At 55.5% G+C, this 23248-nt stretch overlaps 1 protein-coding gene across 9 annotated transcripts; it reads right to left on the bottom strand.

Moving 5' to 3' along the window:
* UBE2J2 (ubiquitin conjugating enzyme E2 J2) lies at positions 1-18582 on the bottom strand. 9 transcript variants are annotated; one of them, XM_024255616.2, is made up of 8 exons: positions 18367-18568; positions 17546-17695; positions 12798-12928; positions 8246-8286; positions 2251-2353; positions 2035-2173; positions 1088-1168; positions 1-587 (listed from the first exon to the last, which is right to left on the bottom strand). In XM_024255616.2, exons 3-8 carry the CDS (start codon positions 12926-12928, stop codon positions 303-305), a joined length of 780 nt encoding a protein of 259 aa, XP_024111384.1. In that variant the 5' UTR covers positions 17546-17695; positions 18367-18568; the 3' UTR covers positions 1-302. The 9 variants fall into 9 exon arrangements, with proteins under 9 accessions (XP_024111384.1, XP_054414117.1, XP_054414095.1 ...); XM_054558142.1 differs by having other exon boundaries at positions 18200-18380; XM_054558120.1 differs by lacking the exon at positions 18367-18568 and adding an exon at positions 18078-18341.
* Between the last annotated feature and the right edge of the window lie 4666 nt (positions 18583-23248).

Genomic DNA, 23248 nt, shown 5'->3' with positions numbered 1-23248 from the left:
TAAAATGAAAAACGGGTTTACTAAAACAGGTCCAAAGACAACACAGAAGATAAGCTACAAATCCAGCACACGAGGCCCACCCACACCAGCCCCAGCGGCCCGTGGCCGGGACAGGGCTGAGGCTCCAGTCTCCTCCAAAGCCCAGTCACACATTTTGGTTTTTGCTTCCCCTTTCAGGTTTTTAAAAGCTAAACCTAGGAGCCTGGTGGGTCTGCCTGTGCTGGGCAGTGTGTCCAGCCTGCCGAGGTCACGCTCTGGTGCGCGGTGCCCTCAGTGGCGCCTTGGGTCTTGGCGCCTGGGCCTCACTCCTGCGCGATGCTCCTCAGCACGTACTTGACCGTGTAAGCAAAGGCTGCAAACCCAACTATCACAAACAAGTTCGCCAGGGCGCCACCCAGGAGTCCGTGGTGCCGGTTGGCCTGCTGGAGCCCTGCAAGGTTTGGGACGGCCCCTGGCGCATGCCCGTTGAGAAGCTGAATCCCGTTCTGGACGAGGTGCGTCTCCCCGTCTGGAACCACGTCTGGCAAGGGGAGAGTCTGGGGTCTGCTACTGAGTTCGTCTTGTGCTTTCTGTTTTTGTTTAATTTCCTAAGAGAAAAACAGTGAGAAAAGCAGCTGGTCTCCAACCAGCGCCTTCAGGACCAGCACTCCCGTTCTCAGGAGTCCACGGTCCACCACTAAGAACCAAGCCCTAGGCTGTGTCAAATTCTGACCCCATCTCACAGGTGAGGGCCCAAGCGTGGCCGGCCTCACTGGCCCTGTGCCCCTTGGTCCCTGCACTCAGGCAGACCAGAGCAAGGCTGAGCCACAGAGGCCAAGACCAGGGAGCACTCCAGTCCCACACGGCAGTGGCTGTGCCTCCCAGCTATCCCCAGACCACCCAGGTGGCTGCTCAGGCCCACGAGCTCCACACCCCTGTGGGACAGGCCCAGCCCACCAGCACAGCTGTCCGCAGGCCACCCCCCAGGGCCCAGGCCTTCTGCCTCCCCTGCCTCGGGGCTCCTGGGGGAGAGGAGCTTCAGGACACAGATGGTGAAACGAAGTGCTTTAACGCAGGGGAAGGCAAAACCCATCTCCATCTTTCTTACCTCCACGACTTCAGGAAATAATTCACAAAAGACTTTATCTTTCAAATTAAATGCTAAACTCTGCGCTGCCAGTTGTCTTTTCTAGGAAGGAAGGGAAGGGAATCAGCCAGAAAACTAATTTCAATTCTTTCAAAATTCTAAAAACAGATGATTTCAAAGTCAAGGGCTGCAGTCTTCATGTTGTAGAAAGCATTGAATAAGCATACTCTTCACAGCAAACTAACTTATAGTCTTACAAAGGCTTCTTAATCTTCCCATCATCAATTAATGATATCACACTTGATTCCTATTAAAAATAGAAAAAAACAAGCTAACAAAAGCACTGTGCTCCCAGCTGAAAAGGCCCCTGCCGTCTGTGCAACTGGTACTGCCTCGGCCCACCCCAAGATCCCAAGGAGGAGCCCCTGGCGGGTGTGGATGAGGCTGGATGTGAATAAAAGCAAGACCGAGAGGCAGCGGGGAACACAAGGCCACAGAGCAAAGCAGTCTCCAGGACAGTGCCTGGGATAAGGTGGGAACTCCACCCAGCCCCGCCTACTGAGAAGAAAGGCAGCTGCGGCCAGGCGCGGTGGCTCACGCCTGTAATCCCAGCACTTTGGGAGGCCAAGGCGGGTGGATCACGAGGTCAGGAAATCAAGACCATCCTGGTTAACACGGTGAAACCCCGTCTCTACTAAAAATACAAGAAAAAATTAGCCAGGCGTGGTGGCGGGCGCCTGTGGTCCCAGCTACTCGGGAGGCTGAGGCAAGAGAATGGCGTGAACCCAGGAGGCAGAGCTTGCAGTGAGCCGAGATGGCGGCGCCAGTGCACTCCAGCCTGGAGACAGAGTGAGACTCCGTCCCAAAAAAAAAAAAAAAAAAAAGAAAGGCAGCTGCAACTCAGGAACAGAAAACAGCCTCCCAAACACAAGGCTGACGGCCCACCAGGGAGAGGCTCTAAAACTCACCGTGAAGTCCGACGTCTCTATACTGCCCAGGGTGGGGCCCTTCTCCACCATGAAGCTCAGGAGCCCAGTCAGGATGGTGGAGACAGACCAGGCCGGGTTCCACGTGTCCGGGTGGAAATCCGTGATAGAAAGACACAGCCTGCGAAACGGCGGCCCCGTCAGTGCACACTCCCCACCGCAGCCAGAAAGCTTCCACAGCCCCTCCAGGCACCTTACCTGGTGTTGCACTTAAATCTTCCATTGGGAGTGATCATATAAATACTAGGAGGTTTGAAAGGAAATTCTCTGGGAAAGATTAGTTTTCCATGATAATAGCCACCTACATGGAAACAAAACAGAAAGAGCCTTGTCGTCCACCACAGCAGGGGCTCCTGGAGACCTCGTCCCCATCCCCACGCCACCCCCCCCTCAGCTCAGCTCCCGAGTCCTCATTGCCCTCTCCGTCCCCAGCCAGCTCCCAGGCTCAGTCCCCCACTGACCTTGCTCTCCACTCCCACCCACCGTCATGACCACCCAGACCCAATGCCCCTCCCCACCCCACCTGCCCCGGGAGCTCGAGACAACCACAGCTACTGCACACCTCTCCCCCTGGAGTGTCCACACACACCACCAAGAGCAGGAGCTCCAGGCCCAGCTGAGGCTGCCCCTCCCAGGACTCGGGTCCAGACGCAGCGACTCGCCAGCACCGTTCGCTTCCCCGACCCAACTGCACCCAAAGGCCAGCAAAACCCACCTCAAACACACCACTCTCCACCACACACCTCTTCAAGTTCTGCCAAATGCCCCCTGCCCTGACCTGATCCCCTGGATTTGGGCCTCATTCATGGCTGTTCACACGTCCTCCCCTCTCAAGCTCCCAAATCCACCTGACCAGGCTTTCTCCCTGCTCTACCAAACCTGCCCTGAAGATCGACCTCAGAGTCACCCACATGTTCCCACTGTGGTTTGATTTTTTTTTTTTTCTTTGGGACAGAATCTTGTTCTGTCACCCAGGCTGGAGTGCAGTGGCGTGATCTTGGCTCACTGCAACCTCTGCCTTCCACGTTCAAGTGATTATCCTGCCTCAGCCTCCTGAGTAGTTGGGACTATAGGCGCACGCCACCACACCTGGCTAATTTTTTTTAATTTTAGTAGAGACGCGGTTTCACCGTGTTAGCCAGGATGGTCTCTATCTCCTGACCTCGTGATCCGCCCGCCTCAGCCTCCCACGGTGCTGGGATTACAGGCGTGAGCCACCTCGCCCAGCCGTCCCACTGGTTTCTGACCACCCAATGGCATAGCCTTGTAAGGGGCCACTCCTGGCTCTGCCTCTCCAAAGCCCCACCCTGGTCTAGCTCCTCCACTCCCCACCCCCTCTTCCCACTCCAGCCAGCCCCTCTTCACCCACCCACGGACAGGGTACTCTCCTCTCAGTCCGGCATTCTCCTGGGGTCGCCCTAGTTTCACGGCCTCCCATCAGGAGCCCTGCAATGGCTGCTCAGCCACTTCCCCCACCCTGCACCCACGGGCCCCCTGCACACTCCAGGCCACTACACTGACCATCCACAGCACAGCACCTAGACGCCCCCATCCAGGACAGAAATCCGGCCACTTCACCAAATGGCAACTTGGCAACTCCATCCTCCTGGTACCACACCCACCCCATGAGCAAATCCTGTTGGCCCCACCTTCAAAACAATCTAGAGCCGCACACCCTGTGTGGCCGCCCCTGGCCCTGCTCCCGGACCCTCCACAAGCTGCCTCATGGCAGCCCCGCCCCAGCCCGAGGCCCACACCTGGCTGCCCAGGCTGCACCTGGAGTTGGTTGGAAATTCAGAGCTTGGGGCCAACCCCAACCAGAGGACCAGAAGTGCATAAGCCCCCTGGCCACACCTGCGTGCGTGACGTGTGTGTGCATGCCATCAGGACGTGTGTGTGCATGCGCGTGCCATCAGGACACATGGGCGTGGGCATGTGTGCGTGCCATCAGGACACGTGCGTGTGTGTGCGCGTGTGCATGCCATCGGGTTTGAGGAGCACTGGCCTCTGTCCCCCCTCGGGCTCCCTGTGCACAGCCCTGCCCCAATGCGAGTCCCCAAATCGCCGCGGGCTCTTCTGCTCCAGAGCCACCCTGTGTAGGATGCAGCACCCCTGCCCCTCGAGTGCTTCACATCTTGCAGAAACACTCATCGTCTTAGGCCGCCTCGGCATCCACTCTGAATCTAGGCTGGACTTTCTCTGACCAGAAGCGGGGCCGCCACCCGCAACAATTTTCAGTGCACATCCCCCTTCCTCGAGCTGATCCACCCAGACGCCCGCCCTACACACTGTCCCCTGGTGACCACCCCCCGTGTCCCCACGGACCCCACGCCCCACATGGACTGTGCAGCCACACCACGGAGTCCCCCACAGTCACAGCGTGGCCCCACAGGGCTCGTGCCCACTTGCTTTAAACCCACCAGTTAAAACTCCCCGAGGGAAACCTGTGTGCGGAACGCCCTGGACCCAATAAAGGGTTGGCCTGGGGGTCCCAGTCTCTCTCCACTTTCCCTGGCCTCCCTACATGTGTGGCCTCCCACACGGGTTTCCCTCGCGTCTCTCTCTTGATCACTGGGGGTGCTCTCCCTCCCATAGATCCTAAATGAAAACACGGCTTCACTGTCTGCCTCCCCTGAAGACACACGTGGCCGAGCAGGGGGACGCTGCAGCTTCCTCTCTGCACTCTGCTCAGGGCTGGCATTCGAGGACACGCAGGAACAGAGGTGGAGTCAACGGTGGAGGGACAGCATGAGCAACTGCCACTGTAACCCAGCCTGGTGCGCGGCCACATCCACCAGGGAAAGGCGGACCCCAGGAATGACACCCAGAAGACACACGGGATCATGAGGAAAGGCCAAACCGGAAAATGAGTGAAAGACAGAAACAGGCTTGCTTAAGAGAAGAAGCGGGAACAGCCAAAGCGAGGCTGGAACGACGTTTAGCTCAGTGCTAATGGGCAAGAGTAACTTACACGGCAGGAAAAGGCCAGTTGAGTGCAGAGCGTGCTGGGAGACGGACAACCCGCTGCCTCACTGCGCGCGCACACCTGTCGGGATGGGAGACGGGCACCCTGCTGCCTCACTGCGCGCGCACACCTGTCGGGATGGGAGACGGGCACCCTGCTGCCTCACTGCGCGCGCCCACCTGTCGGGATGGGAGACAGACACCCTGCTGCCTCACTGTGCACGCACACCTGTCGGGATGGGAGACGGGCACCCTGCTGCCTCACTGCGCGCGCACACACCTGTCGGGATGGGAGACGGACACCCTGCTGCCTCACTGCGTGCACACACCTATCGGGAAGCCCCAGACGGCTATCCCACTGCTTGTCACCCACCAGAGAAACCCAAGACAAAGGCACCAAGAGCCACACACACAGACATTCACAGCACCAGGTGAAAATCAGGAAGCACTCACTTGTCCTGAAGTGGGTCCCTGGCGGCTTGAACATCCCCACACCCCAGGCCATCTGCTGAAAAGCCTGAGGCAAAGGCCTAGCTGGCTACTCTGCCCCATGGCCTGTCCCTCCTCTACCACTGCCTGACCCTCATCACTGGGGTAAGTCTTGAAACCACAGACTCCACTTCATTCTTTAGAAAAATTGTTTTAACTATTCTAGGTCGTTTGCCTTTGCACGTAAATTTTAGAATAAGCTTGTGTAGTATAAAAAACTGAGATTTTGTTAGGACTGTGTGAAATCTACAGAGTCACTCAAGGGGAATTATTTAGCAACATTTGTAGGAAGCCAGCTCTGAACTGTCAGAGTGGGCATGCCTGGGCAGCACCAGGGACAGAACAGCCACGGAGCCCAGTGCACGGAGGGGACACAGCTAATGCACGCCAGGCCAAAAAGACATGGACCTGGCACAGGAGCTACCAAGAAGGCAGGAAGAGGGGTCAGAAATCCCGAAGTCAGGAAGGAAGCCGTCGTCAGCAGCATCAGATACCAGAGGCTAAGAAACTGAGGACTGAGAACAGCCCCTCGGCAAGTGGCAATTCGGAGGGGTTCCCTGGAGACCCTGAAGGAGAGCAGAGGGCAGGGCTGCAGAGAGCGAAAGGCATCCCCCAGTGAGGGGGAGGGCCGCGGGGACGGGAGCAGCAGTGCCAGAGGGAAAAGGCAGGGGCAGTAGGAACACACCTTCTCTCTCTGAAGGGAGGCTTTCCTGAGACCCAGGACCAGCACAGAGCCACACAGGGTTGTGGGGAACAACGGAAGGGATGGGAGGGGACCAAGATAAAAGCACAAGTGACAGGGTTGGGGCCGGCAACGGCCACACCACACCCAGGGGCTGCCCCCTCTTCTCCCAACTGTGTCCAGCCCTGTCGGGGGAGCAGCTCATGTCCACCAGCAACTGACCTGGCTGGTGATGTTGAGGGAGACGGGGTGTGGATACAGACTTAATATTCACTATTTATTTTTAAAAAAACTAAAACCACAAAACAAACAAAAAAAATGTAAAACTGGCATACTTTTGCTTGTCAAAGACCACCACCCATTTTGGGTTTTTTTTGAGATGGAGTTTCGATCTTGTCACCCAGGGTGGAGTGCAGCGATCTCGGCTCACTGCAAGCTCCGCCTCCTGGGTTCACGCGATTCTCCTGCCTCAGCCTCCCGAGTAGCTGGGACTACAGGGGCCCATCACCACACCCAGCTATTTTTTTGTATTTTTTTTAGTAGAGACAAGGTTTCACCGTATTAGCCAGGATGGTCTGGATCTCCTGACGAGTTTCACTCTTGTCACCCAGGCTGGAATGCAACGGCACAACCTCAGCTCACTGCAACCTCCGCCTCCCGGGTTCAAGTGATTCTCCTGCCTCAGCCTCCCAAGTAGCTGGGATTATAGGCATGCGCCACCACACCCGGCTAATTTTGTATTTTTAGTAGAGATGTGGTTTCTCCATGTTGGTCAGGCTGGTCTGGAACTCCTGACCTCAGATGATCCGCCCACCTCAGCCTCCCAAAGTGCTGGAATTACAGGCATGAGCCACCACGCCCGGCCAACCACTACTCACTTGGTGGTATATATCCTTCAGATCGGCTGAAGGCGCACAGACGCATCATAACAAGTACTTTAACACGCTCTGGACACCTGCTCCCGGGCCTTATCTCGCCACAGCCCGCTGGCATCCCCGACGTTGGTCATGGTCAGTGACACTATGATCCAGGGCCCACCCTACAGATGTGCTCCTGCACTCTGGCTGCTCTAGTTGCAGATGATCCCAGAACTGGGATTCCTGGGCCAAAGGAGAGTCCACAGGTGTGGCTGTGATAACTCGGCCAAAATGCCTTCAGGAGAGCCATTTTCATTCTTACCCACCCACAACCCTCCCGACAGTCCAAAGCAGGGGTTTGCAAACCTTCTTCTAGCAGCAGCACTCTCCTCTAGTGAAATCTCACCCAAAGCCTCCACATACAGGCAAACAGAGCCTGCTGCTCGAGCCACCTGAAGCCGGGGCCCTGTGGCTGGACAGCAACTGCTGACCTGGCCCCGCTCTGCCTTGTGCTTGCCGGTGGGACAGTATTCACGGGCACGCTGACTCCTGACCTGGTCCAGACCGAGGCTGGCACCAGCCTCCGCCAAAGGCCCCAGAAACTTGCTGACAGCTCCAGCATCTACTCTATAAATGACACCAGGTCTCTAGGTGGTGTCTGCTGACCTGGAGGGGTCAGGCTGCTGGATCAGCCTTGGTAGCCAATGAAGGGCTGAGATACTGGGCAGGTCCTGCAGCCTCCCGAAGCCCCAGGTGCCACCACACAGGGGTACTTCCGCTTAGCTCTGAGACCGTCCTGGGGATCGTGAAACCCTGGGGGCGCCCAGCACAGAGGGCACACTGAATAACTGAATATATATGCCTTTCCTTTGACGATATGCACTGGGTCTTAAGAAATAGTAGAACATGCCAGCTTCAGTGTTTACCCTGGTCTGGTTTTCTCAGCTATGGCCCCACGGTGTCAGAGGCTGGTGAACACAGACGCTACAGGCGGCCCTGCAGGCTGAGACACATCAGCGGAGCAAACACTTCCAGCGTGTGGAGAAGCAGACGAGGAGGAGTTCCAACTAAGCCAATTTTAACTAGCGCACATCCAAAGTAAAAAGGCTGCTGTTTGCAAATCAAAGATGTTGAACAGGCAAGGTTGATTCAGAATATAAAAACTGCCTGGTGTTCTTCTACCTAAGTACAGAATCCTTACCTTCATAAGGGGTCATCTCTGGGCCTCGGACGACATAGTGCCTAAGGGAGAGAAGAAAATTACTTGGGATTTGGGGACAGCAAATTCTCCAAAATCTGAATCATTCCAAGCCTGGGGTTTATAGAACCCAGCCAAAATTACATTCACATTCAGGCAGTGAACAAATGAAGGTGAAATGTCACACAGCCACACGGCTTCAAACCCCCGGTCTCTTCTACCATGGGTGCTTTTAGTCTCTTGTAACAGGATCTTAGAGACTATACTTTATAAGTTTACCATAAAGTACCTTTGTTTCGACAATATAACATGCACGAAGCTAATCTTAATAATTAATAACTGAAATCTTAAATAAATTTTAATTTCACAGTACATTACTAAGATGTACTTGAAGACTGTAATCCCAGCACTTTGGGAGGGCACGGTGGAAGATCACTTGAGCCCAGGAGTTTGACCCCAGCCTAGGCAACATAGCAAGATCCCACCTTTATTTAAAAAAAAAAAAAAAAAAGTTAGCTGGGTGTGGTAGTGCATGCCTGCAGCCCGGCTACTCAGGAGGCTGAGGCGGGAGGAACACTTGAGCCCAGGAGTTTAAGGCTGCAGTGAGCTATGATTGTGCCACCACATCCCATTTGGGCAACAGAGTGAGACCCTATCTCCAAAGAAAAAACGATGTACTCTGAAATGTATATTCTTAAATGTACTTATATATAATGTGTTTTTTGGTATCACACATGCAGGCTAAACAGAACACAGCTAGTGATGCGGGGCTGGCTCTGTGCCCCCAGCCCTTTTTCATGCTCCTGGAAAAACCACAAGTGACTTGAGCAGCTGTCCTGGAGCAGAAGGAACAGGAACTGCCGTGATTGTCTCCAAAGCCAGAGTCCCCACACAGAGCTCACCCTCAGACCAGGGGCAGCAGCAAATCGACTAAACACTCCTCCACACAAATAAATAAGGCTTCTGCTTTACATAAAGAGGTGTCTGGGCTTTACAGATTCCCAAACGAAACAGAAGAGCACAGAGAAGAAAGTAAAACCAGCTAGAAATGCCAGAAACCAGACACGGCTGCAACTGCCAACACCGGCCAACACCGGCCATCATCTTTCCCCTTGCGCTCCCCCAGGACGTGTGCCATCACTTTAAAACTAATGGGGGCCGGGCTCGGTGGCTCATGCCCGTGATCCCAGCACTCTGGGAGGCCAAGGTGGGTGGATCACCTGAGGTCAGGAGTTCGAGACTAGCCTGGTCAACATGGCAAAACTCCGTCTCTACTAAAAATACAAAAATTAGGCCGGGTGCGGTGGCTCACACCTGTAATCCCAGCACTTTGGGAGGCTGACGCAGGCGGATTGCCTGACGTCAGGAGTTCAACACCAGCCTGGGCAACATGGTAAAACCCCGTCTCTACTAAAAATACAAAAATTAGCCAGCCATGGTGGCGCACACCTGTAATCCCAGCTACTCAGGAGGCTGAGGCAGGAGAATCGCTTGAACCTGGAAGACGGAGGTTGCAGTGAGCCGAGATCACACCGCTGCACTCCAGCCTGAGTGACAGAAATAATACTCAAAAGAAAATACTAACGGGATGATGTATAGTAATGTATACTAATGAGATGATGTATCAGCAGACCCAGCTGATATGTTTTACTCAAAAAATGCCATTATGATGTGTCATTGGCCCAGGAACCCAGTGGCTCTGAGCTCAGCACGCAATGCACCCAGGAATGTGGCCACAAGTTGTTACTGTGTCCAATTCCTGTGCCCAACCTGCGAGAACTGGGAAGAAATGAGGTCATCCTCTTCCCAAGACAGAGCCCAGCAGCCTTGGGGCGGCTGAGAAGATCCACGTGGCCCAGAGCACACCCCACAGGCCTTCTCTCAGGGAAGGGAGAGACACCTGCCGAGGCCCTGCCGGGGCTCTCGCACTGACACTGCTATCCCAGGCCAGGTGCCACCACCTGGCAACAGGGGCTTACTGCCTCAACAGTACACGCAACATGGGCTACGCTGAGCCCCTGCTCTCCTGGAAGTCCGGTATTTTGGTATTTTGGCAGGTGCCAGGCAGAGGGTGCCTAGGACCAGCCCCATGAAGTCCCTGGGCCTTCCCCTAATACGTTTTAGTTTCCAATGAGTTTCTAAGCTCAGCATTCCACATGTGCCGTCCAAACCCAAGCCTGCTGCTGGGAATGGAGCACAGAGACTTTGCCCTACGTGCCTCTTCCACTGGCTGACTGCAGTTTTCTCTCCATTGTGTGTGTGTGTGTGTGTGTCTGTGTGTGTGTGTGTGTCTGTGTGTCTGTGTTGAGGCAGAGTCTCGCTCTGTGTGTGTCTGTGTGTGTGTCTGTGTTGAGGCAGAGTCTTGCTCTGTCGCCAGGCTGGAGTACAGCGGTGCGATCTCAGCTCACTGCAACCTCCGCTTCCCAGGTTCAAGTGATTCTCCTGCCTCACCCTCCCAAGTAGCAAGTAGCTGGGATTATAGGCGTGCGCCACCACACCGGGCTAATTTCTGTATTTTTAGTAGAGACAGGATTCCACCATGTTGGCCAGGCTGGTCTCAATCTCCTGACCTTGTGATCCACTCACCTCGGCCTCCCAAAGTGCTGGGATTACAGGCGTGAGCCACTGTGCCCGGCCTTCTCTCCGTAATTTTAATGGTGAGTATTCTTTGTGAATCATCGAACCTGCACCGGGTCTTGGGGATGCCTGACCCACAGATTTGTGGGGAGGGATTTCCCCACACAATGAAGACGTCCTCGCAACCAGGGAGGAGGCGGCTACCGTGGAACTTGTCCCTTGCACCTGCCAACGATGTCCTGGGGCCACATCTGATTTTCAACACTGGGGGCAGAGAGCACTCTGGTGCCCAAGGGGCTCTGCCTCACCCTGGGTATCCTCCGCCTGCCTGGGCTGGGCCTCCTCTGTGAGCCAGAGAAGGTAGACCCCTGACCAAGCCGAAACACACTTCCTTTCAACTCACTGAAATATCTTTTCTCTGGAATTAAAAAAAATTAGGCCAGGCATGGTGGCTCAGGCCTGTAATCCCAGCACTTTGGGAGGCTGAGGCAGGCGGATCACCTGAGATAAGGAGTTCGAGACCAGCCTGGCCAATATGGTGAAACCCCGTCTCTAAGACAGGAGAACTGCTTGAACCAGGGAGGCGGAGGTCACAGTGAGCCAAGATCACGCCATTGCACTCCAGCCTGGGCGACAGAGCAAGACACTGTCTCAAAAGAATAAATAAGGCCGGGCATGATGGCTCATGCCTGTAATCCCAGCACTTTGGGAGGCCGAGGCGGGCGGATCACGAGGTCAGGAGATCGAGACCATCCTGGCTAACAAGGTGAAACCCCGTCTCTACTAAAAATACAAAAACAAAAAATTAGCCGGGCGTGGTAGCAGGCGCCTGTAGTCCCAGCTACTTGGGAAACTGAAGCCAGAGAATGGCATGAACCCGGGAGGCAGAGCTTGCAGTGAGCCGAGATTGCACCACTGCACTCCAGCCTGGGCAACAGTGCAAGACTCTGTCTAAAAAAAAAAAGTAAATTTTTTTTTAAAGATCAAAATATAAAACATCCTCACATTTTATTTCTTTTTTTTTGAGACAGAGTTTCACTCTTGTTGCCCAGGCTGGAGTGCAGTGGTATGATCTCGGCTCACTGCAAGCTCCGCCTCCCAGGTTCAAGCGATTCTCCTGCCTCAGCCTCCTGAGTAGCTGGGGCTACAGGTGTGCGCCATCATGCCCAGCTAATTTTTGTATTTTTAGTAGAGACAGGGTTTCACCATGTTGACCAGGCTGGTCTCGAACTCCTGACCTCAGGTGATCCACCCACCTGAGCCTCTCAAAGTGCTGGGATTACAGGCGTGAGCCACCATGCCCGGCCTCTCACACTTTATTTCTTACCACATTACTAGCAGACCTGTAATGGCAGCGTTTTGACAGAGCAGTGTGCACTCTCACACTCTATACTTCAGCAAGGGGGAGAGTCACCATGAGGTGAATGTTTATGAGGCACAGGTCCTCTCGTTGTCAGCCTGAGGGCCGGGGCACCTGGCCCAAGCCAGTGCCAGGGGCAGGAGTGTCGGACCCTAGTCCTGTCAAATACTCCAAGCCAAAATAGGCTAATTCCCGTATCCAGAAGCAAAGAGCAGAGTCTAGAAAGGCAGTTTCTCCTTTAAGTGCCTGGAGCGCACGCCAGCAACAGCTGTGAACCCTGCATACCTGGACCCCTCCCCTAAGGACCCCACACCAGAGATTCTCTCCAGCCCCAGCCTGAGTCAACCTGGACCCCGCCCCACTCAAGGGCCCCACACCAGAGATTCTCTCCAGCCCCAGCCTGAGTCAAGCACGGCTCTGTGATGTCCCCGGCATGCGTCCATTGGGAAAAGACCAGAGAGTGTCCACAGGCCCCTGGGCACCCACTCACCCCTGGGGAGGGTGCAGGAGCACCTTGCCAATGCCATGACTGGGGCACCAGGCTCACCCAGCCAGGCCAGCAGAGGCCTGCGTGGCAGCGACAGTCAGTGCAGGGTGATCAGTGGCGCGGAGCCTTACCACTCGAGAATATTCGAAGGGAGGGGCTCGGCACAGATGTAAGGCACCGGGTCTTTCTTAATGCGAAGGTAGTCCTGCTTCAGCCTCTGGGTTGCTGTGGTTGGAGCCCTCTTATTGCTGGTGCTGCTCATCTGTTAAAAACAATGTCTACACTGACGAAGAAAAGCGATGCTGGCCACGGCTTTCTCCCCCCAACGCAGCTCCACTCCCGTTTCTGCAGCCCACCATTCATTCAGGGCCCAGCCCTAATGTACACACCTCAGCCCAGTCACCCAGAGTCACAGCTCACAGGTCACCCTCACTTGCCACCCGCCCAGACACCCAGAGGCCCTGCGGCTTCTCTTTTCCCATCTGTCCCACCACCACCTTCATTGACACGACGTACAGCTCAGGTACAAAGACGAGGAGAAACCCAAAGCCTCACTCCTGTCCTCCAAGAACTCACACAGGGATACACTTACAGGGCCTGAGGTGGTGCTAAGGCCACAGCCTCAGACCAGCTCCTGAGGGCAGCTACTCGCATCTTCCAACTCTGAGCTCAAGGACCCCGCACTGATGGAGAATCCACACCATGGAAACGGGCAGGCACCACCGCCAGCCCCTTCACCGCACCCGGAAGCCCGCTGCCCAACATTTACCACTGGCCACAAGCAAAAGGAGCCGCAGAGTGGGGGAGCCTCTGCGGCTGGAGTGACGAGGACTCTGGAGACTCCGAGGCACTCACTGGGCAGAGGAGCAGCTGTCTTCCTGGTAGAAGGGGCCACAGGTGAACAGGCCACACCTGAGAAAGTGCAGTGTGCAGGGGCCCAAGCACAGTGAGGGCAGGGATAAGACTGGTCAGGAGGGCAGGGCCAGGGCATAAGGGTTTATTTACTTATTTTTTGTGAGACAGGGTCTTGCTCTGTCGCCCAGGCTGGAGTCACTGCGGCCTTGACCACCTCAGCCTCCTGAGTAGCTGAGACTACAGACGCATGCCACCACGCCTAGCTAATTTTTTATTTTTTGTAGAGCCGGGATCTCACTACGTTGCCCAAGCTGGTTTCAAACTTCTGGCCTCAACTGATTCTCAGGCCTCAGCCTCCCGAAGTGCTGGAATCACAGGCAGGAGCCACGGCAACCCGGGCCCCACAGGGGTTTGGGGTCCAAGCCTCAAGGCAGATCATATATTCTGTTAGGAAGGTCACTCTGGTGGCTCCACGTGGGACGTTCAAGACAGCACTGAAGGCCGAGCATGGGGCGTGAGGCACTATCATGCTAGAGAGGAGGCTGGATCAGGGACCCCAAGGCCCCTCAGCCATACCCGAGACTGGGGAGAGGGGTGGTGATGAAAACACGGCTCCCTGATGCATCAGACTAGCTCCAACTCAAACCTCTTTTATTTTATTTTATTTTTTTTGAGATAGAATCTCACTGTTCATTGCCCAGGTTGGAGTGCAGTGGCGTGATCTCCGCTCACTGCAACCTCTGCTTCCCAGGTTCAAGCGATTCTCCTGCCTGAGCTACCCAAGTAGCTGGGATTACAGGCACCTGCCACCATGCCAAGCAAATTTTTTTTGCATTTTTAGTAGAGACGGGGTTTCACCATGTTGGTCAGGCTGGTCTCGAACTCCTGACCTCAGGTAATCTGCCCACCTCAGCCTCCCAAAGTGCTGGGATTACAGGTATAAGCCTCCGCGCCCAGCCATGGCCACATGATTTAATAACGTCTGTGGACATCAGTGGCCATCAATAACGGACAGTGACCAGTGATCTCCATCCGGACCTCCCAGTTTCCACAAACCAGAAGTCAACTCCACCCAGTTTCCTTGCTGATATGCTTTGGCTATGTCCCCACCCAAATCTTATATTGAATTATAATCCCCATAATCCCCCATGTTGAGGGAGGGACCTTGTGGGGGGTGACTGGATCGTGGGAGTGGTTTCCCCAAGCCGTTCCAGTGAAAACGAGTTCTCAGGAGATCTGATGCTTTATAAGGCAGTGTTCCCTGCTCTTCCCTGCTCTCTCTAGCCTGCTGCCGTGTAAGACATGCCTCTTCCCCTTCCGCCATGATTGTAAGTTTCCTGAGGCTTCCCTGGCCACACAGAACTGTGAGTCCATTAAACCCCTTTTCTTTATAAATTACTGAGTCTCGGGTACATCTTTATAGCAGCATGAGAACCAATTCACACACCTGTAGACAGCCACACACTCCACCTCCCTTCAGTCTCCACCTGCAAGAGATCTACAGACTTGGCCTCTCTGACTGGTTTATTCCTCCTCAGAGAACCACCACCAGCGGCCTGTTTAGTGTCGGCTCCCAACCTGAGGATGTCGATGGCCAGGGCTTGGCTGCTCACCCCACACACCCAGGGCCTGGAGTGCAGAGCTCAGACAGGGCACCCACAGCATGCTCCCAAATGTGTGGTCTCAGCACCACCCCCAACCCTGCTTCTTGTTCTGGGGTCCCTGACTCTTGCCATCCTTGTTCACCACATCCTTCCCACTCTCATTATCTTCTCTAACGCAAAATGTCGTCACTTCTCCTATCAACACCACAGGAGCCTCCCAACTCCCGCCGTGGGTCCAGAAGGTCTGAGCTTCTAGTCTCTTCCCATTTCAAGGCCCTCTTGTACCCCTAAAGTCACCACACTGTTCTGATCACCCACTCCCCCACCCACCCTTCAGGATACTCCACAGCCAAGCAAACAAACAGCAACACTTCCTCTTGCCTGCCAGCCCCTTGACAGAGCAGCCCCAGCCAGCCCTCCTCGTTCCCAACTCCCAAGACAGAGCAGCCCCAGCCAGCCCTCCTCGTTCCCAACTCCCAAGACCCAGCACGGCCCAGGCCCCACTCCAAACTCCTGACCGACACACTCCTTCTCACAGCTGCTTCCCAGCCTAGACTGTACTGGAAACTCCCCAGGCCCTTCTGGGCATAGCCAGAGCCACCGCCTTCAGAGGCCTCCCTGATTTCCCTGCCAAATGCCTCCCACTCTGTCACACATCACTGGCCTCCATGTGACCCCACATACAACACAGGGCCCTTTGGGGCCCCAGCAGAGGCAAGGGCGGGTTCCTCTGCCTAAGGAGTGCCTCCCCAGGAGGGCCCCCACCAGGAATGGGGTTACAGTCCTGCCTGGGAAGGAAGTGCTTCCACACAGTGGCATCCCCAGCTCCTGGCTCAAGAAGCCAATGGGCCAGGGATCTCCCCTCAGGCCAACAGCTGGTGATGGACACAGCGATGACCCCAAGCAGCACCACCACACAGGCCGTCCTTTCAACACTCACCCTGAAGCTAACACTCTGCCATATACAAAATAATTCACTGGAAAATTCAAGTGCAGGTGTGTCTGGGCTTAGCTAAGTGGCCAGGCTGTGGGTTTAACGAAAGTTCATGGACAGCCACGCAAAAATAAAATAGATTCCATCCAGTGAGTCACAAGCAAGCTTCTCTCCCATACTTGCTTGGAGAGGCTTTTAAAATCATGTTCACGATTCAACTGCTGTTTCCCCAGCCACTCTTCCTGAGCTTCACACAGAACAGCATTCTCACGTCCCCCAGGAGGCCAGGGGGCTATTTCCCCCAATTCTTCTCATCCCAATATGACAGCAGGAAGGACAAGGAAAATAAAAATCCACAAAAGGGCTGGGCGTGGTGGCTCACACTTGTAATCCCAACACTTCGGGAGGCCCAGGCAGGCAGATTACCTGAGATCAGGGGTTCGAGACCAGCCTGACCAACATGATAAAACCCCATCTCTACTAAAAATACAAAATTAGGCGTGGTGGCACGTGCCTGTAATCCCAGCTACCTGGGTGACTGAGGCAGGAGAATCGCTTGAATCCAGGAGGTGGAGGCTGTGGTGAGCCAAGATCACGCCACTGCACTCTAGCCTGGGCAACAAGAGCGAAACTCCATCTCAAAAAAGAAAAAAAAATTAGCTGGGTGTGGTGGTGAGCACCCGTAATCCCAGCTACTCTGGAGGCTGAGGTGGGAGAATTACTTGAACTCTGGAGCCGGAGGTTGTAGTGAACTGAGACCATGCCACTGCACTCTAGCTGGGCCAACAGAGACCCTGTATCCAAAAAAAAAAAAAAAATTCCACAAAGGAAGCAAACTGTGAGAACAGAGTTTGAAGCATATGTGCCTCGGGTTCCCTTCAAACATCCCCACAGACAAAGGACACCAAGCATATCATCCTGCTGAGAGAGAGAGCTGGCGATTTTAAAACAAAAAGGCACAGGAAAAAAAAACGTTAACACACAGAAACTGCATTAAAGCAGCGTGAATCACCGAGGGCAGCTGTGACCAGGTGCTGAGGCAGTGGCTGCCCAGCGTCCCTCACCCGTCCCTCTTTGTCTGGACAGCTCTTTCCCGCTTAGGGGATGTGGCAGGAAACCTTGGCCTGACCCATCGGCCAGGCGCGTGGCACACCCAGGTCCAGGACTGCCACGGAAGTCTCTGCCTTCTCCACCAGACTGCTCCGGAGGCTGGACGGAAGCCAGGGCCGATGGAAGTGGGACACTCACCTGCAACTCATACATGCACCTGCCTGGGTCACCTGCCTGTCACTCATCCACGCACCTACCTGCCTGGCTCACTTACCTGCCTGGCTCACCTGCCTGTCACTCACGCACATCCCTGCCTAGAGTGGAACTGCTAAAGAGGTCAGCGGTGCCAGGCCGTGCAGATGACGGACTGCGAGTTCCGGGCACCCAGACCCAACCACGCCCTAGGCTCAGGTGCTAGACTAAGCGAGATACTCACGATCCTTTCTTCGGAAGCCAGATTACACCGTCTGGTTCCCCTGGAGCAGGGCGCGGGGCCACCGACCTGCCCCAGCCAAGCCTGCTGTACACTCTTCGCTGCCCTCCCACCGGGCTGAGGCCCGACCTTTCAGCCGCTTTCTATCTGGATCTGGCAAGAGGATGGCAACCGGACTTGAGTTAAATACACACGCACTAAGTGGCAGGCACCGAAAAAGAGGCCAGGAGGTGACACCTGGCCAGGGGCTGAAAGGATGCAGGGAATTGGCAGGTGTGGATGGCGAGGCCCGGCGCAGCTTAGACTTGTTCCGGGCTCGTGTCTCACTCCCGCCGGCCGGCGGTGGAGCCAGACTCCGGTCTCCCACTGTCACCGCCCGGATTTCCCAGAAATGCTGGCCCTAAGCACAGTCCCGGGCACGCTCATTTCTCTCGGGGTTTACGGGGCAATCTGGAGTCTAACAGTTCAGGGACGAGGCGACGGCGGGCTCAACGGTAGCCCTCCCCCGACAGACTCCCGTGACCCATTGACGAACCAGGATCGAGGCTGCCCGTCCTGGGGCAGCCGCAAGTGTCCCAACTGACAGGAGACTCGGCCGAGTGGTCAAGTCCCCGACTTGACCCTGACCCGGAGCTCCGGGATCCCGCCGTAACCGACCTCGGGTTCCGCTCAGGCAGGCTCGGGCCGGGGCCCCGCGGGCGGCGGGCGCGAACGGGAAAGCGTCGCGCAGGGTCCCCCGCAGCCCCGGGCCGCCGCTGTGGCCGGCTCCGGCGGGGCGGACGAGCGGGCCCGAGGACCCGGCGCAGGCCTGCGAGCGCGCTCACCTCTCCCTGTCGCTGCGCGTGGGCCGCCGCCGCGCTCAGGCTCGCCGTGGTCGAGGCCGGAGCAGGGTGCGGAAAAGCGGGGCCCGCGCCCGAAACAGCCGCACCGCCCCGGGACTGGGCCCACCGAACCCGCCGCAGCGCCGCCGCCGCCTCAGCCTCCAAGATGGCCGCTCGCGGGGCGGAACCAGCCTAGCTTCTGCTTCCGGTGCGCGGTCCGGGGCGGGGGGGAGGGGGGGGGCGGGCCGCTCTAGGCAGCCTGGCGGACCGCGCCCACGACTCTCTGTGCCGTCGACCCCGGGGTGGGGGATGGGCCGGGGGGCGGGGCGGCGCTTGCGCACTGGCGGGCGGCCTCGGACACCTTTAGTGGGCGCAAGAGCCCCAGACCCCGAAGCCGCGCGCTTCCCTCCCCATGTGCCACGGCCCAGGGCGGCAGGCCCGGCTGAGGGCGACCCCGGTGGACAAAGAACCCCGACCCTCCCGGCTCCCGCCTCGTCCTCCGCTCCCACGCCCCACCCGGCCCTTAGGGGAGGCGCGGCGCGGCCCGGGCATGGAGCGTCCCGGGCCCCTGGAGGTTCGGCGGAGGGTTGGGCTCCAGGGAGCTCAGAGCTCTCGTTCAGGGACCCGAGAGTGACATGCGTGGGATCGCTTTGCAACCTACGTCCGCGCCCCAGCACCCTCCCCTGCAGGTGCCTGCCCAGCCCCGGGATGCCCCTGACCTCCGCTTGGACAGACTGCAGAAAGCGCGGGGCGCTGCGTCCTCTCCACCTCTCTCTGACCCCAGACACGCTGGGAGGGAGCGGTTGGTGGCGGGGCGCTGGGGTGGGACGCTGGGGGCAGGCAGACAGCCCACCGCCTCCCTGAGAGGCAGCTGAAGACAGCGGGGAGCTGAGGGTGGTCCCCTGGTGGGGGATCAGGAGGTGGACCTCGCCACCTGGCTGCCTGTGGCCCTCTCCTTTGCCTCAGCCCTGGCTGCCTCTCAGGGACACCCACAGGTCAGCGAGGTGGCTGGATATTGAGGGTCGGTCCCCCTGTGGCTACGGGCAGAGGGCAGGCTGTGTCCATGCTCGGCCCTGACTCTGCCCCTCTGGGACACCTTGGTGGGTCTGAGACGCTGGTGCAGGCCCTGGGGCAGAAGCCAGGAGGAGTGTCCACGCAGCCTCAGCCCGTGGGAATCCAGCCTGCCTCCATTACTGCCGTCACTGGCTCCACCTTCGGAAAACATCTCAGCATCCAGCCTCCTTTCTGTGCCTCCTCTGAGGCCTCTGCCGTTCCCATGCAGGGCAGGCCGAGCTGTTTTTACAGCATGGAAAGTTATGTAAGGGAAGCCACGCCGGCCGCAGATACAGGCACCAGCACGTCCACTCGCATGCACACTCACGGCTGTGGCCTGCGGCAGATGGAGGCCCGCCCTGCCTTGTTTGTCCCTCAGTGGTGTGCGATGAGAGCACACCTGTGAGGGTTCTGCAGGTGGGAAAGCTGCAGCGAGGCTCAGCTCAGAGGCCCCTGCTCAGGAGCATGGCTGAGTCACACCCCAGGGAGAAGGTGCCCCGGACAGGTGTGGCCAGCACGTCTTGCCAAGACCCCACCACCCCACCCACCCGCATCTGTGGCCTCCTGGTAAGCAGGACACAGGCTGCCCAGGCCTCTAGCCATAGAGCCGATGGCCTTGGCCAGCGGGATTGGCACAAGCAGCTAGGTTGGTGGTGGATGGTGGCTGTAACCTTCTCAACCCTGAGATTGCCCTCCGAGGGCAGGAGCGGCCCTTCTGCTGTGGGCCGGCCCTCCGGAGGGACTTCCTCTGGCAGCTTCAGGAATAGGACACCAGGGACCACCCTCAGCATCTTGGGCAGCGGGGGGGGACCCTCTGCTTTGGCAACCAAGAAAACATCCCCCAACCCAGTTACCACCTCCTGCCCCCACCTCCAGCCCCTGGGGTCGGACCAGAAAGCCTTGGCTGCCTCTGAACAGCAGGGACTGTCTGGCCAGGGGGTGCTTGAGGGACAGAGAACCCAGCCTGGAGGGTGCAAACTGAGGAAGGTCTCAGTCCCTTTAGAAAGTTTGTTTTGCCAAGGTTAACGACACACACATGACATCTCGGGAGGTGCCTGAGGTGCATGTGGCACAGCTTGCTTTTATACAATTTAGGGAGACGTGATTTATTTACACGGGTTCAATCTGAAAGAGCAGGATAAGTTGGGGTGGTGTGGGGAGACCTCTATGTTATAGGTAGATTCAAAATGATTCTGATTGACAGTGATTGAAACAGTTATTATCAATAAAAAGGAACGTCTGGGTTGCAGTAAGGGGTTGTGGTTTTCCACGCAGCTGAAGCCTCGGGTCACCGGCTTCAGAGAGAATAGATTGTAAATGTTTCCTATCAGACTTAAGGCCTGTGTTGATGTTAATGCTAGTCGGCTTTTCCTGAATTCCAAAAGGGAGGAGGCATGACCCACGACCCCTTCCGGCCATGGCCTGAGCAAGTTTCCAGGTTAACACTGGAACACCCTTGGCTGAGAGAAGGGTCCATTCGGATGGCAGGGGGGGCCTTAGAATTTAATTTGGCTTACATTCACCCCCTTCTGGCCAAGATTTGCCAGAGGCAACATCAATGGCTACCAAATCTTTATTGTGTCTCATAGCATTGCTGGGCTGGTGTGGCTGCCTACCCTCAGTCAATCCTGTCCCTCAGTGAGACTCCCTATGACCCAGGGACTTACAGTTAAAAGATTTACAGCCCATTAAAGTTTCTAGGCCAGATAGGAATGGACATGGACCGGCATTCATTACCCCTTAAAACAATTTTTTTTTTTAAAGATGGAGTCTCACTCTGTCCCCCAGGCTGGAGTACAGTGGCATGATCTCGGCTCACCGCAACCTCCGCCTCCCAGGTTCCATTGAGTCTCCTGCCTCAGCCTCCTGAGCAGCTGGAACTACAGGCGTGCACCACCATGCCTTGATAATTTTTATATTTTTGTAGAGACAGAGTTTCACCATGTTGGCCAGGCTAGTCTCGAACTCCTGACCTCAAGTGATCCGCCCTCCTCGGCCTCCCGAAGTGTTGGGATTGCAGGCATGAGCCACCGCACCTGATCTATCATGTAACATTTTTATAAATTCCTTTTTTACCAAATGTATTGCAGCTTACAGAGACCATTCACGACTTGTGGACTTTCTAGTTTGTCCTGAACATCCCTTTTTTTAAACAACCAGTCATTTATTTAAGGACAAAAATTTACCATACAAGATTCCTTCTCATATAAAATTATTTTTCTTTTAACCTTACTTAACAAAAAGACCTCTTTATATCTATAACTTTCCTTGGTCTCTCTTATTTCCTTGTTCTTTTTAACTCGTTTTATACGTAAACTTCAAATAAGCTTTGAATTAGACAAAATTATTTACCTTTTAATAAGAATTTTTGTAGAAAGAACGTTTTCCTATAATTTTTTTTTTTAGATGGAGTCTCACTGTCACCCAGGCTGGAGTGCAATGGCGCAATCTCGGCTCACTGCAACCTCCCCCTCCCAGGTTCAAGTGATTCTCCTGCCTCAGCTTCCCAAGTAGCTGGGACTACAGGCATGCACTACCACACCTGGCTAATTTTTGTATTTTTCAGTAGAGATGGGGTTTTGCCATGTTGGCCAGGCTGGTCTCGAATTCCTGATCTCAGGTGATCTACCTGCCTCGGCCTCTCAAAGTTCTGGGATTACAGGTGTGAGCCACCACGCCTGGCCTTCAGCTGGGTTTAGAGTTTTATAATGCTTATGCCAAGTTTTGACCCCTTGTAAATCAACAAATGCAAACAAAAACGTATGCTGACAGTTTTTAAGGCACTTCTTGTATTACTTTACCAATACTTTTGGCTGGGCGCAGTGGCTCACGCCTGTAATCCCAGCACTTTGGGAAGCCGAGGCGGGTACATCATGAGGTCAGGAGATCAAGACCGTCCTGGCTAACATGGTGAAACCCCGTCTGTACTAAAATATACAAAAATTATCTGGGCATGGTGGTGGGTGCCTGTAGTCCCAGCTACTCGGGAGGCTGAGGCAGAATGGCCTGAACCCAGAAGGCAGAGCTTGCAGTGAGCCGAGATCGTGCCACTGCACTCCAGCCTGGGGGACAGAGCGAGACTCTGTCTCAAAAAAAAAAAAAAAAAAAAAAAGGCCGGGTACGGTGGCTTATGCTTGTAATCCAAGCACTTTGGGAGGCCAAGGCAGGCAGATCATGAGGTCAGGAGATTGAGACCATCCTGGCTAACATGGTGAAACCCTGTCTCTACTAAAAATACAAAAATTAGCCAGGCGTGGTGGCGGGTGCCTGTAGTCCCAGCTACTCGGGAGGCTGAGGCAGGAGAATGGCGTGAACCCAGGAGGCAGAGCTCGCAGTGAGCTGAGATCGCGCCACTGCACTCCAGCCTGGGCAACAGAGCGAGACTCCGTGTCTAAAAAAAAAAAAAAAAAAAAAAAAAAAAATTTTACTTAAGTCACGTGAAATTTGTTGTTATGTACTAAATGTATGTGTACTCCTTAAGCCAGTTTGGTACCTTGTGGCCACAAAACATGTAACAGAATCCACGCACATACACATAAACACATCTAAACACACATCTAAACACGCATATACACTCATCCAAAAACCCTACAGCTTTTGCTTTACACCTCCAACCATGACATAACAACACAAAGTCACTGGTTAGAAAAACAGTAACAGAAAGAAACATCTAGATGCAAACTGTGGATGTCATCTCAGTAGAAAAGTAACAGCTGGTCAGGCACGGTGGCTCACAACTGTAATCTCAGCACTTTGGGAGGCCAAGGCGAGTGGGTTGCCTCAGGCCAGGAGTTCAAGACCAGCCTGGCCAACATGGCGAAACCACGTCTCT

This window comes from Pongo abelii, chromosome 1 (assembly GCF_028885655.2).
Source record: "Pongo abelii isolate AG06213 chromosome 1, NHGRI_mPonAbe1-v2.0_pri, whole genome shotgun sequence".
NCBI lineage: Eukaryota > Metazoa > Chordata > Mammalia > Primates > Hominidae > Pongo > Pongo abelii.
This window is presented reverse-complemented; position numbering and strand designations above follow the sequence as displayed.

What these genes read in the sequence shown, in the direction of transcription:
- UBE2J2 (XM_063715941.1), bottom strand. Translation starts at nt 12,928, where the DNA reads ATGAGCAGCACCAGCAATAAGAGGGCTCCAACCACAGCAACCCAGAGG. An exon ending in AGAGATGACCCCTTATGAAG is followed by an intron (nt 2,354 to 8,245) that starts GTAAGGATTCTG and finishes GTTTCCATGTAG; the next exon opens with GTGGCTATTATCATGGAAAA. An exon ending in TAGAGACGTCGGACTTCACG is followed by an intron (nt 1,169 to 2,034) that starts GTGAGTTTTAGA and finishes CTTCCTTCCTAG; the next exon opens with AAAAGACAACTGGCAGCGCA.